Source organism: Corvus moneduloides, chromosome 24 (genome assembly GCF_009650955.1).
Source record: "Corvus moneduloides isolate bCorMon1 chromosome 24, bCorMon1.pri, whole genome shotgun sequence".
Taxonomy (NCBI): domain Eukaryota; kingdom Metazoa; phylum Chordata; class Aves; order Passeriformes; family Corvidae; genus Corvus; species Corvus moneduloides.
The window spans coordinates 2,474,130-2,488,605 of NC_045499.1; the positions used below are offsets into that span (position 1 = coordinate 2,474,130).

General features: G+C 58.0%; 1 protein-coding gene across 1 annotated transcript; it reads right to left on the reverse strand.

The window, feature by feature from the left end:
- Positions 1-725: 725 nt before the first annotated feature.
- On the reverse strand, positions 726-8,030 carry ALX3 (ALX homeobox 3). Its single transcript, XM_032133513.1, has 4 exons — positions 7,741-8,030; positions 4,391-4,692; positions 3,151-3,213; positions 726-2,495 (listed from the first exon to the last, which is right to left on the reverse strand). Exons 1-4 carry the CDS (start codon positions 7,985-7,987, stop codon positions 2,190-2,192), a joined length of 918 nt encoding a protein of 305 aa, XP_031989404.1. The 5' UTR covers positions 7,988-8,030; the 3' UTR covers positions 726-2,189.
- Positions 8,031-14,476: the final 6,446 nt, after the last annotated feature.

Here is a 14,476-nt window from a genome sequence, read left to right on the forward strand (position 1 = left end):
CCATTCACTGAACCCTCCCCCAGCTCTGTGCTGGGATTTCTGACGCCAGTGTGGTGTTACCACTGGGATTTTCTTTGGTCCCTGCTCCCAGCGGAGGATCCTGACACCAAATCCTGCCAGAGCTCAGCCTTGCACAGCCCCTGGCCTCAGTTTCCCTGGTAGAGGGGCAGCAGCAGCCCTGGGGGATGAAATCCTGGGGGATGAAATCCTGGGGGATTTACCCTGATTTGAGGCAGGCATTTGCAGAGATGGTTGTGGGTAGAGGGCGCCTGGGACAGCCCCAGTTCCCACCCCATCACCTGCTGGGATCCTGAGCCTGTGGAGCTCCAGGAGCGAATCCAGCTGTGGGAATGCTCAGCCCCAGCCCTGGAAGCAGCAAACAGAGACATCAGAGAGGCCCTGTGGGCTCAGCATCGATGGTAACGTGCCCTTAATCCATGCCTGGAGCTGTCCCCATCCTGCCCTCTTCCCCTCAGCCAGGGGTGACATCAAGCTGGAGCCCCAGATCCGTCTGGATCCTGAGTGCTGCACCCTGACCTCGTCCCCCTGTGGGTCTGGATGTGCCCCCCAGGGTCCTGCCAGGGCTGCTCCCACCACTGGCACCCCCTGGATGCCTCCAGCACCATCCGGGCCCCCAAACCTCATTCCCAGTGGCAGAAGGGAGGAGCCTGTTGGGAGTCTCCATCCCCAGCCCCGCTGGCTTTATGGGGCCGCTGGAGCCATAATTAACTTCTGAAAAATGTGGTTTATTGTTTAGAAATGAATAACAACATCCCCACCGGTGGGAGGGGGGTGTGAGATGTCCTGGGTGAGGGTGGGCACCCACCGTGGCCAGGCTGTGCCCAGGGTGCCAGGGCTTGGCTGAAAACCTTGGGGTTTGGCCCAGATCGGGCTGGAATCAGCAGGTTTGGTGCCTCCCCGAGGGGCTCCAGGTGCCCCACAGGGGTGTTCCCCCCATCAGGACGTGGGGGCTGGGGCAGGGGGGCATTGCAGATGTGCAGGGGGGGGGTTCGGCCCAAGAGTGTCCCTGGGGGTGTGCCAGCATCTCCTGGTGCTGGGGCAAGCAGGGCCAAGGGGAGCCCCCGTTGCTGGCTTCATTTTTGGGTGTTTCCCTGTGGTGGGGGAGGTCACAGGGGGTGGAGGAGGGGACAGGACACGCTGGTGCTTGGGGGGGCTTGGGGTGCCCCCCTGGGAACCCCCAGGGCAGATGGAACACGTTGGACACAATGAGGTGCTGCCCTCACCCAAGACTGGCCATGCAGGTACCACCCCGAAAATGCAGAGCCCCCCCCAAAATCCACCAGTTGTGCCCCCAACCCCCCAGCTGGAGCATCTGGGAGGGTTCCCACCTGCTGGGATTAAAACACCTTCCTGAAGGGTGACAGGGTGACACCCCCCCCCCCCCCCCCCCCAGGGAAACAGCCTTTCCTTTGGGATCCTTTATCTCTGTAGTCCCCAGCTCATGGATTTACTGCCCATCCCAGGGTGGGCACCAGGAGCTGTGCCAAGGCCTTGTTTCCCCTCCAAGAGGGAGCAGAACGAGCTGCGATGCTTTGGGGGGGGCTTTGGGGCTCCTTGGCCCTGCCCCCAGTAACCCCCGAGCGCCAGCAGCTGTCCCAGTCCAGCCAGTCTTCCCAGTATGGGACTGGGAGAGGAAGAGCCCAATTCCTGCCATTGCTGGTTGCACTGGGCAGGGGCTGAGCGGCCAAATTTCAGCTGGGGAGGGGAGAACTGCCCCCAAAACTCCCCTGCCCTGGTGCTCCCTCGATCCCCCCCCGGCACCGTCCCCTCCTCAGCCACACCCCGGGGCGGGAGGGGCGAGGGGAACACACGGGGGGGGGGGGGGGTGGGGAAACCACCGGGAATCTCCATCAAACCCCGTTCACTGGAGGTGCTGGGAGGGCTCAGGTATTCTGGGGAGCCATTTCTGGGGTCCCGAGCTGCCAGTGCCAGCCCCGCTGGGGTAGCCTGGGTTCGGGGGTGCCTCTTCTTCCTCCCCACAGCCCCCATTTGACCCCTCCTCAGCGGGACTGGGGGGAGCAACAACATCGTGGTGGATGTGGGAAATCTTGGGGTGTGCAGAGAGGGGGTGAAGGTGACCCCAGCACCCTGACCCCACTCCCTGGTGCCGGCGGGGTGGGGGATACGCTCCGGAGGGATGAAGGCTCCGTGTCCATCCCGCGGGGGGATCATGTGGCCCAGTTCAGGAGGCTCCCGGCCCCGTCTTTGCTCTTCATCCTCAGTGGCATCAGGGTGGGCGCTTTGTAGTCGTGTTGGGGGGGCGGCTCGAACGGGTGGGGGGCCAGGGCCGGGGGGGGCAGCCCTTGCAGGGAGTAGAGGCTGTTGATGCCGGGATGGGGGCCCGGGGAAGCGGGGATGCCCACGAAGCCGTTGCTGGCGGCGGGGGGGTACGGGGACATGCAGGGGGACGGGATGCTCTCGGGGGGCAGCAGCCCCGGGGGGCTCCCAGGGCTCGGCCACAGGTTGTTCTGCAGCTGAAATAACAACAACAGAAACCCAAAATGAGGGTGGGGACATCACTCCCCGCTCAGGTTCCCCCATTCCGCCTTAGATCCCGCTCCCCCCCTTCAGATTCCTCTCTCATCCCACCTTTGATGCCTCTCACCCCATGTTGGATTCCCCTCGGATCCCCCCCACCCACCGGGTGCAAAGGGAGCGATGCCTTTGCTCTCTTTTAATGGCCTTGGGGAGGTTGAATCCCGGTTGAAACATTCCTGCCGGGAGAGTTTGGCTCCAGGGATGTGCGTGAAGCTGACTTTTAAATTATTTTTATGCTTTTCGATATTGGGGGGGAAGGGGGGAAGGCAGTTTTGCAGCAAAGGGGGGCAGGAAGCACCAATGGATGGGGGAGAGCTAAAGGGGGTCTTCAGGAGGGAACCCCCCAATACCTGCCCCTGTTCCCATGGGAAATGGAGTGGGACATAAAGCAGCATCTTCCTGCGTGTGGCAAAGTGTGATCCTCCCTCTTTTCCGTCCCGGGCCGCACTTTTCCCGAGGGTGGATGAAACCGTGGGGGAGAAGGGGCAGGAATGGATGATGTGGGGCACCCGCGGGTGCAGTGGGACGGGACCCCTCCCCTGGGACTGGGGTGGGGCACAGGGCTGGAGCAGCCTCCGTGGCATCTCTCACCTCCTGGATTTTCCCGTACCGTTCCCGTTTCCGCCACTTGGCCCGGCGGTTCTGGAACCAAACCTGGGGGATGGAGGAGGGGGCTGAGGTGTGGGGACCCTTCCCCTGCTCACTGCAGCCTCCTGCCGAGGGCCACACTCCTCCCCAGCAGGAAAAGGGCCGGACACGGTGCCACAGCGTTCCGGAGAGCCGGAGCTGAGCAGAGGCAGCTGCTCTGTGCTCAGCGTTGGAGCTCGCTGCCTTTTCCTCTGCCAACAGCAGGAATCTCCGCATGGGCAATGATCCGTCCTGCCCCGTGCATGATCCTTCCCCCTCCCTGGTGCTTCTGGGACTTGTTTATCCCAGATTTTGCTGCAGAATGAGGCTTTTTTGGGTGCTGATGTCCCATCTGCGTGTCCCCTCCGTGCTGGAGTGAGGACTGGTGCTCACTGGGGCGGGGACAACTCCAGCAGCAGCTCCCGGAGAGGAGGGTGCACTGCCGGGGTACTTGGCTTGGGGCTCTCGTGGCTGCAGGTGGTTTCATCTTAGTCCACCCCAAATCTGGGGTCGGAGGCTCCGGTGGGCGCTGAGTGGCTGCGGGCTCGGGGGACACTTCCCCTGCCTGTGCCTTGTCCCCGTTCCTGCTCCTGGGGATGGCAGCTCCCCGCGGGTGCTCCCTGCTCATTTCCTCACCCTCCGCCTTCATTTCCTCCCTGCTGGGTGCACCCTCCAGCCGCCTCTTCCCACTGGGAGCCTCAAACCGCATGGAGACACCTCTGGAAGCAGCTCCCCGCAAGCGTGATGCCGGCGGAGCTGGGCAGTGAGGATCGGTGTCATCCTGCCCCACGTCCCGGGATGCGCCACCCCCAGCCCCATCCGCACTGGGGATTCCTGAGCTCCCGGGGATTCCTCTCCTGGGCTGGCGGCTGGAGGAGCTGAGCTGGGAAGGGTGGCTGGGAATGATGGATGCAGTGGGGGGATCACGATTAGGGCATCCTGAGGGGGGTGGTTGGCACTGACCTCCCAAATTTTGGCTCTTTCCACCCTTTGGGTGCTTGTCCAGGGGGAAGTAGCAGAGGGTTCAGAGGCAGCCAACACCCACAGCTCAGCAGTGGGTGCATGGCCTGAGATTTTCCATCTGGGATTTAGCATATTCATGGCGAAACCAGCTTCTGTCTCAGCATCCATCACCTGGCAGACAGGGAACCCCGCCCTCCTGGCAGCCCCCAGGGTGTCCGTGCCCACCCCTCCGTGCCCATACCTGCACCCTGGCTTCCGTCAGGTCTGTCCGCAGTGCCAGCTGCTCCCGGGCGTAGACGTCGGGATAATGCGTCTTCTGGAAAACCTTCTCCAGCTCCTCCAGCTGGAACGTGCTGAAGGTCGTCCTGTTCCTCCGCTTCTTGCTCTTGCTCTTGCCCAGGGGCTCGGGGAGCTCGGGGATCCCGTGTTCCCGGAGGCTGCCCAGAGGTGCTGCCAGTGGACACCCCAAGTCCTCCGGGCCTTTCGGGGGTGCCCTGCAGGCTGCGGGAATTGCCTGGAACCCACCTTTGCAGCCCTTCTCACCTGGCGGGGGAGAGGCACAGGACCAGCGGGGGTTAATGGTGCCAAGGAAGCCCAGAACGCTCCGTGCCACAGCCCTGGCATCCCATCCCATCCCATCCCATCCCATCATCACTGCCACAGGGGAAAGGGCTCAGTATGGACACGCAGCAGGGCAAATCCATCCCTGGAGAGGGCAAAATCCGTGCTCGCTGCGGGAGCCGTGGGCAGGAAAAGCTCCTTGCGGGTGGGGAAAGCCTGGCGGAGCAGCGGCTGCTCAGGGTCCCACCGGGATGCTGCGACTGCACGGGGAGGGGGCAGAGGAGGTGGGCACAGGGATTTTTTGCAGATGGTTTTGCCCCACTCTCCTCATTCCTCTCCTCATCCCCTTCCTCCCACTCCCTTCCCGCCCAGGCTGGAGCCTCCGCCCGGCTCAGAGCCCAGCGCGGAGCCACAGCACCCACCAGTGACCCCGAAGCCCTCCCGGCTCGGGGCCCCCCGCGCTCCAGATAGTCCAGGGGGAGCTCTGTGCCTCTGAGCCAGCACTTCCCTGGAGCTGCAGCTCCCGGGAAAACACTTGGAAAGGAGTGAAAAATAACGCCCTGCTTTTTTTGCTGAAGAAGAGCTCTCCTTCCTCACCCTCCTCTGGGACCAGAGCAAGAAATCTGGGGGTTCCCCCCTTCCCCTCGGTGCTGCTGCCTCTCTGGAATGGATGGTGGAATGGGATCGAGGAGGAAAATCCCTGTCATGCGTTTCGGGGGCCACTTCTGTACCCCCAGGAGGGTTTTTGTCCCCCACATGGGGACACAGAGAGCTTGGCAGCTCCAGGTGATTCCGGCTGAGCCAGGGAAAGGAGAACTGAGCGGGGAATCGGCAGATGGAGAGGGGTGCCTTGGGCTCCCCCATCTGCTGAGGGGACACAGAGGTGTCACTTGGGAAGGGGACAACCTAAAAATGCTGGGTTTGCCCTGATCCCACCCCAGTCTCCAGCTCCAGAGATTCGGGATTTCTGCAGGTGGGGAGCACTGGCTCCCTCGGGGGGACAGGATCAGGCCCACGGCCAGGAGGGGGGAATGCCTCCTTTGGGATGGATCCTCCGTCCCAGCCCGGTGACCACCACGTCCCAACAGAGCAGGGAAATTGGGTCCCCGTCCCTGCAGACCCACCCAGGGCTCCGCACCCCCTGAACCAGCCCCCGCCACGGCCTTTTCCGGCCTTTTGGTTTTGATTTTTGGTTGTTTTCTAATTCAGGCAATTTGGGGGCTATGGAGCAGCCAAGCCCAGATCCAGCTGCTTTGAATTAATGGGAAATTGTAATTTGGGGGAGGTTTGGGGGGTGATTGCTCCTCGTCCCTCTCAGCACCGACCTGTCTGTGTGTCTGGTCATGGACAATGGCAAAGGAATGAGGCCAAATTGCCGTTTCCTCCCTGCTTTGGCCTCCAAAGCGCTCAGCCGCTGGGCCGGAGGGTTTTAATGCTTCAAAACCAAATCTCACCAAAGAGCAGCCCCAAATATAACCAAAATTAAGGGGAAAAAAATTACCAAAATAAAATCCTGCTGCACAAAGCATCGAGTTTGGGATTTTCCCCCCGTTTTTCAAAGACAACACGGCGCATTTCCGAGTGACCCGCGGGTTTTGGCATTGGAGACAAATAAATAAATAGCCAGAAAGAAGGAAAAGGCAGGAAGGAGCGGGATGCAGGCACGGAGCTAAATAAACACAGCGGCACAGGGGGACAAAGGGAAGATACGGATATTTTTCTCCCACTCCTTCCTAAACTGACACCCCCCGAAAGATTTGGCGGCGCTGGGGAAGGCGGCAGCTGGGGAACAGCTGTACAATTCCTGGGATAATGGGGAGGGGAAGGAACTCAAAAGGATCATTAAGGAAGGCATGGGGGCATGGAAAGGACTCCCAGGAACCGGGGGAAACACCCGCGGAACGGCAGCATCCCCCCACCGCAGCGGGAGCAGGTAAGCGCCGTGCCGGGGACCCTCCCGGTGCTCCCAGACGGCTTTTCCCGGCAATTCCCGGGGCTTTTTCTACCTGTTCCCCGAGGCGGCTTTGCTGGCTCCCACCTGGTTCCCATTGCCCCCGCAGTGCTGCCTTTTGCTTCTTATACTGAAGCAGAAGCGGGGGAATGATATTAAAGCGAAAGTGGGAGTCCCGGAGAGCCCCCGACGGGCCCGGCCGGGAAAGCACCAGGGAACGGCGGCTGTGGGGAGAGCCCCGGGGGTGAGCCTGGTCCCGTCCGAGCCTGGAGAGGGGTGCGGAGCCCCGGGACATCCGGGCCAAGGGGAACCGGGCGCTTTGGAGTTCCGGAGACGGGTACCGGGGAGACCGGGAGAGCTGGGAGCGCTGGAGCCCGGAGTCGGGCCCTGGGGAGCGAGAGCGTTACTGCCCCGGAGCGAGGCACCGAGGAGCCCCAGGGAACCGGGAGCGCTGGAGCTCCGGACCCGGGCACCGCGGAGCTGAGTGCGCTGCCAGCCCCGCGGTCCGGCCTCCCCAAGATCCCGGAGCCCCGGGCCCGTCCGTGAGGCCGCACCGCGGGTGCTGCCCGGTGGGGTCCGGGGACGGGAGTCGGCGGCCGGGCGCGACTTGGCAGCCTCCTCCGGGGAGCGCGGCCGTTCTTATCCCCGGTAACGGGGTCCCGCCGTTCCCCACCCCGGGCCGGTCCCCGCCGTCGCGGCAGCGGGGCCGGGTCTCTCCCGCCGCCTTTTCTCCCTCTTCCCTCCTTGTTTCTGGAGAACGAGAACCATCCCGGAGACCCCCGTCTCTGTCGCGACACAGTCCCAGCTGCCGACACTCGGCAGCAGCGGCCCTTGCCGGCTCCGGCTCCCGTCGGGGGATGTCCCGGTGATCCCCGACGGGGCCATATCGCGACACTGGCCGCCTCGGAGAAGCCCGGGGGAGCGTGTCGGCGAAATGACGCTCTTGGGGGGGTCAGGGCTGGGGCTCCCGGCAGAACCCGAGGCCGCGGGCGGAGGCAGAGAGGGGGGAAGAGAAGCAGAAGGGGCCAGGAGGGGTCGGCGGCCCCGGCCCCCCCATCCACCCGCCGCTCCCCTGGTACCTGCAGCCCCGGCCGGGTACAGGGGCTTCCCATGGACGGCCGCGGCGGGGGGGCCCGGGCTGGCGACCCCCAGGTACCGTGGCTCTGCCCGGACCGGCGGGCAGCGGCCGGGGCGGGGGCTGAGCGGCGGCGGCCGCCGGTGGGGCCCCGGTGGACCGAGGGCGAAGGCGGTGGGAGGCCGGGGGAGCCCCGGGGGACCCCCGGCCCGGCGAGGCGGGGGGAAGGCCGGGCAGCCCGGTGTCTCCATGGCGCAGGTTGGAGGGGACGGGGATGGTCCGCGAGAGCGGATTTTGTGCGGGGCACCGGGAGGAGGGGGCCGGGGGGGCGATGGGGAGGGAGGGATCGGCCCGCAGCCCCCCCACCCCGCACACCCCCACCCGCCCCCCCACTCCACCGCCAGTCACGTGCGTCCTCCCAGCCACTTCGTTAACCCTCTAATCCCAAATCCTCCCCCCGCCCGGGACACTTTCCCGAGTGGGTCAGATCCCTTCATCCTCAAGGCAGCGGCCGCGGGGGGAGCCGTGCTGCTCCCTCCCCGCGCTCCCAGTGTCTCCCAGCTACAGGAAATGCCCAGGGCACTTCTTTGATTTAAAACTTCATCCCACACTGCTGATAGCAGCAAGAAATACCAGGCAGGGGAGAAACTTACATTTTCCTGACACTCTCTGGGTTTATTTTCCCCCTCACAGGCTCTACAGAATCCATCCGTAGCCTTTCCCTCCGCAGAGCCAGGGCTGAGGCCTGGCACAAGTGGGTTCAGGGATGATTGTGACCTTGGGACAAGGGATGCAGGGATGGTTGTGGCCCCAGGACACGGGATCCAGGATCCCACGGTGTTCCTGGAGCAGGTTCTGGTGTGGGTGGTGCTTGCTCCCAGCACCAACGAGATCCCATCCTGCTCCCCATGTGTCCCTGCTGATGCTTCCACACCCCAGGATTTGGATTCCCTCATGGCAGCATCCTGAGTTTGGCTTTGGCATCAGGCACTGGTGTGGATCAAAGCTTCTTTATTCCCCTTTTTCCTGCATTTTGCTCCTCTGCTCCCCAGGGCTTGCCTTGGCTGGGAGAGGATCCAGATTTTGGGGGGTGTTTGTGTGCAAAATGTGGGGGAAATCTGGAATTCAAAGGAGAAGGAATTAAATAAGAGGCCTGGAGAACTAAGTGGAAATCTGGGCTGAGGGGTGAAGTTTTACCCCTTTATTTGCTGTTTTTACCTGTGCACAACACTTCGAGTTCATTTTTGGGCATCACTCCTTGCTCCAGGTCTGTGGAAAAATAACCTGCAGGTGTGGGAGGTGTGGGGCAGGGGTGAACTGCATGAGAGCAGCAAAAAGAGGTGGAGAGGGAGCTGGCAGATCCCAGATGTGCGATGTCAAATAGCGGAACCAGGGGATAACTCCGACTATAAATAACATTATCGCTTTTATTGGTGGTGCCGGGGCAGGACTTCGTTATCCAGGCACAGTGAAAATCTGGAGTCACAAGCAAATCTCGTTTCAAAGAGTTTGTGACATAAATATGTCACCTCCGTGTCTTGGCAGGGGCTGAGGATTGATGCGTTGTTTGGTCACTGGGAAGAGCGTCGTTACTGCAGGAGTGACGGGTTTGTGGTGTAAATCACGGCTGGATTTTCCAGCCCCTGCTCCGGGAAACTGCGTCTCCAAGAAAACGCTGGGTTCCGATCCTGGCCTCAGAATTGCTCTTTCAGAGTCCTGTGAGGGGCTGGCTCTGCACGGAGGGGTCTGAGCGTGCGATGCCCCCTCTTTGCCCACCCTTTTAATGCCCACGATGCTCTCTGTACCTCTCCCAGCCTTCCCTGATCCTTTCCCTTTGCAGCAGCTGGAACTGCTGGGATTTTCCCTGTTCGACTGTCTGCAGCTCGCCGAGTGCTGTAAATTATGGCTAAATAGGGACCGGGAGGCCTCTGGCTCACAACAGGTCATTAAATATTATTAAACATAACGTAACTCCTGGAAAGGCTTCTCAGTTTTAAGGTTGCTCTCCCAGTTTTACTGCTGGCATGTAAAGGAATTTAATAGCAGAGGGATGAGTCTGTCCCTGTGTGCCAGGACGGAGAGGCTGCTTTAGGATGTGCCGGTTTTCCAGGCTGGAGAGATTGCTGGGACCCTCCTGGGCAAGTGGAGAGGTCTTGGGCAGGTGGGATTTGGGGTGTTTGGAGCTGAAGGCACCATGAAGTTTGTCAGATTTTGGGGGGGTTTGTGTTGGTCCCTGGAGATGCTGAGGAATTTGGTCCTTCCAGTGGGCAGGGATGAGGACCAGGACCCCCAGGATACATCAACCCCCTGCCCTGTTCTTTCCTGTGTGTAGAGCCAGACCAGGGTGCCTCATTCTCCTGCGTTTGGGAATGTGTGTGTTGGGTGCTTTGGGATCAGGGAAAAGGCTGAGAAGTGGCTGCCCCTTCCCTGGGCACCACGGGTGGGTGCCAGTGTGGGACTGACTGGAGCAGGGAAGTCCCTGTGGTGCTCCTGACGCTCGCTGGGGTTCATTTTCCACGAATCAGCTTATTTTTGGGCAAAGAATGATCCCACCAACTTGAAAAGCTTCCAGGAGAAACTTTTCACAACATCAGAGTGTCTGACTCCATCTCTGTAAGGGGAAGAGCTGCTGGGTTGACTCTTGGATTGAAATGACCTTTTGTGGCCCAATTTTAACTGGATCTTCCACCAAATGAGCCCCACCAGAGAGCCACCAAGAGTGGCAGGGGGACCCTGATGGGATCCTCTGTGGGAAAAGGCTGGTTTTGCTTTGTCTCTTGCTTGCTGGGAGGATTTTTTTTCTTCCTCTTTGCATCCCATTTGCTTTCCCGACCGTCTCCAGGCATCCCAGAGAGCTGCCTCTCCTCCCCTGGGACCGCGGGATGTCACACAAGAGCTCTGCAGGGGGCCGGGAGGGTTTGCAGAGCTCTGTGGTTTGTAGGAACATCCCTTCACAGCCAAGACTTCGCAGCGTTACCCAGAGCCTCGGGAATGCTGGCGGGGGATGGAGCAGTGCCTGGTGCCCAGGGAATGGGCTTCTCCTTCCCCGAGGACACATTTTCCCTCGCAGCCTGAGGGTCAGGCAGGACCAGCAGCCGACATCCAGGTCCAGCTTTTCCTCGAGGGCAGTTGGATTTTATTATTTTTGGCAGTTTGGGAAGAAAGCCCATTCCTGGGAGCCTGTGGAGGAAAAGCCATGGATTCCTCTGGGGAGGCAGCTCAGCTCAGCGTGGCTGCGGCACAGGAGCCTCAGGGTGGTGGCAGAAGGGACGGTCTGGGGACAACTGTCTGAAGGGTGATCAGGCACTGAAGGCCCCTCCCGCCCGCAGCATTCCCGGCTCTGCTGGATGTTTCCTGACCAAGCTTGGAGCAGGGCTTGGAGGATGTTCTCCAGCTCTGCTGCTCCTCTCAATCCCAGGCAAAACATTCCTGTTTCTTCTCAGCCTGGGGAAGCACTGTGTGTGGGCAAAAGGATCTGGAACAGCAGAACAAAGGCCATTCCCTGTGTCCTTTAAGGGATGAGCGTTCTGGGGGTGCCCATGGGATCCTTCCCTTGCCTGAAGAGGATGTGGGACTCAGCCAGGATTCAGGGCCATGCTCCCACTCTTCTCCTGCTGTTCCAAGCCCGGGCTCCTCCAGGACCTTCCCCTGCTCCCCAGGGAGATCCATTCCCGGGGGGATGCACCCCTCGGGGTGCCTGTGGGATCCTCGGGTTTGTCTGGGCACATCCCTGCCCCCTCTGTCACAGGGACAACGATCCCGGCCCCGGGCACTGACGGGGATCAGTGCCCTTCCCCAGGTTTGGTTTTCCCTAAACCTGCAGATTCATCCTCGGTCTGTGTCCATCTGCACATCCCTCTCCACCTCCCAAATACCCCCCAAACCCTCTGGTTCCTGATGTCCAACTCCCTGCAGAGCTTCATCCCAAGCTACCGTTCCGTTTTGCTCAGGAATGTGCATATTGATGGCAGGAAAAATGAATTCATTCCCCCGGGGAAATAATAAAGGAGTTTTTATATATATTTTATATACAGAGAAATAAAATCCCTTGCTGGTCACAACCCTGGTGTGTGTGAGGGAGTGGGAGCTGGAGCCGGAAACCCATCGGGATCACGGATTTGTTGTTTTCCGAGGCTGACGAGGCAGGGAACGATCCTGATTCCAGATCTCACAAAAGCCAAAGCCTGAAAACAAATATCCACCCACGTGTATCGCGATGCCCCTGGGTCACACACGTGTTTTACAGGCACGCGGATAGATGTAGAGAATTAATTTAGATATAAATTAATATTATATTATAGAATATGTTAATACAATATATTAATATCAGCTATAAATAGCATACCTTTTATACAGATCTATGTAGATTGCATATTGTTATACTTAACATTTATGGCATCTTATAAATACCAGTTGATGTTACATTCATTATATAATATCAATTGTGTAATATTTTAATATGATATATTTTTTAACATCTCTTTTTGTATTATATATTTTTAATATGTATCCGTCCCGGGAAACATTTAAGGCCAGGCTGGACAGGGCTTGGAGCAACCCGGGACAGTGGAAGGTGTCCCTGCCCATGGCAGGGGGGTGGAGTGAGATGAGCTTTAAACCATTCCACGATTCTGTAATTCTGTAATTCCATATTAATGCATGCATATTTATATATAATGATATGTAAATATTAATTCATATTTATAGAAGTATACATATTTAGAGTTATTCTGATATATCCCCTAAGAATTTAATCCCACGCAAATATAATTATAATTTTGCCCACAAACAGTGTTAGTTCACGTTATCAGCAGAGGGACACTAAAATCGTGGAATTTCGTGTCCGGATGACAGGAAGACGAGGATGAGCATGTGGAAATCACATGCAAACAACTGCATAAATCCCTAAATTTGTATAAATGCGTTATGGTTGGGTAGTTTATACGTACAAAGCATGTGGCTGCAGCGAGGAGGGATAACAGATGGACACTCGCAGCACTGGCAAGGAGGGAAATTTTCCCCGGAAAACAGCGAATTTCTTAAAAATTCCATTTTTAGCAATTTTCCTTCGTTGTTTTTTGCACTGTTGAAACCTCGGCGTTCCCGTTCTCATCCCGGTGCTGGCTCCGGAGCAGCGTTCGGTGTCAGCCCGTGCCGTAAATTAATGAAGGCAGCAACAATCGAGGAACCGAATCCCGAGAAAGCAAACGGCGGCGACGGGATTCATCCCGGCGGCAACGCCGAGCTCGGCGCTTTTGTTTTCTGCTGCGTTTCAAGGAGTTTTCCTTTGAATTTCAAGGACTTTTCCTTCGCATTCCGAGGAGAAGGATTAGGAGGAAATAAAAGAAAGTACAATAAAAATTAACATTATTTTAACTCGATTCAAGCCAGTATCAAAACTACCACTTTTTTTTTTTGGCCGCTGCTGCATAAAATTCCAAGTTTTTATAAATTAATGGGGTGGCCTTTTGAGGAGCTGCAGGAACAAATCAGTTCAAATCCCTTGGGCTGCTTTAAAAGAGGATCCGGCTCCCTCCTTGCAGTCAGAGAATTCCACCACGGGGTAATTTGGGCCCATAAACTCAATTTTACACCGGGACGCTGAGGGGACTCCGTGGATCCCTTCTCCCATCGCCATCCCGATGCTGTGCTGGATTTTTGCTGGAATAAGGAAAGATTTGTGCTTCATCCATGCGGGGGATTTTCAGGCTGCTCTGGGAAGTGCTTCAGGATGGCAAGTTCAGGCTTGTTTTCCTTCCAGCTGCTCCAAAAATATATATTATATAAAAAAAACCCCAGGCTGGAAATGAAGCCTGGAAGCAGCAGCGAGCCGAGCCGGCAGTGGGTGGGATTCAGGGGAGATGCTGGGCTGGAAGTGTGTTTATGCCATTAATCCCAGTAAAAGCTGTGGGACTGGGAGCAAAATGGTTCTTTTGACTCCTAAAAACTTGATAGTGGTTGGAAAATCAGGAGAACAGCGAGGGATTAAAGGGAATTCATTCCATCTATGACTGAAGGGAATTTACTGCAATATTTGCTTTGCTGGGAAGTGGGAGGATTCGGATCCTTTAGAGTTTTTAATTTTAACCTGTTAAGAGTTGTAAGTCTCAAATATTGGCTTTAAATCAGTGGGATCACTTTGGATTTAAGATCTACAGAACCAGGAGCAGGATCCAGCCCCAGATTAACATGGCAGCTGGAGAAATGGGTGTAAATCTGGTAATTTGGGTATTATGTGGATTTATGCTTCCCATAGGATGTACAACAGCCTGGCTTGGGGGAATAAATTCCCGGGGAGTGGGGAGGAATTTATTCCCTGAGGGGGGATAAATTAATTTATTCCGATCATTAGCGCAGGGCTGGGCTGAGCCTCTTGCTCTGGGCTCCATTATTCCGGGTTTCCATGGGATTACCCTGGGCAGAGTTTGAGTTTTATCTGGAAAATGGCTGGAAAATGGTGGAAATGGGGGAAAAAAGCAAAGGGGAGGTGATGATTTGGGAGGGCTGGGGGAAATTTAGCTGCTGGCTGTGTAGTGGGAAAGGAGTGAAACAACGCTCTGATCCCGGGAGGGATCGGGAATAAATCCGAGCCGTTCCAGGAATCAGCTTTGTGGGAGCAAACACGTCCTGCTTGTTTGGGATCCGTGGAGCCGGTGGGCTCAGCACCCCCCGAGTCCCACCCGTGGGGGAGCGGGACCCTCACCGTGCCTGGGGATATTCCAGGGTGATTCCCCCACCCT

Bases quoted from the DNA above. Each gene is read 5' to 3' on its own strand.
- ALX3 (XM_032133513.1), bottom strand. From the start codon at position 7,987: ATGGAGACACCGGGCTGCCCGGCCTTCCCCCCGCCTCGCCGGGCCGGG. The intron at 3,214-4,390 runs GTATGGGCACGG...TCCATCCCCCAG, and splicing joins TGACGGAAGCCAGGGTGCAG to GTTTGGTTCCAGAACCGCCG. The intron at 2,496-3,150 runs GTGAGAGATGCC...TTGTTATTTCAG, and splicing joins GGTACGGGAAAATCCAGGAG to CTGCAGAACAACCTGTGGCC.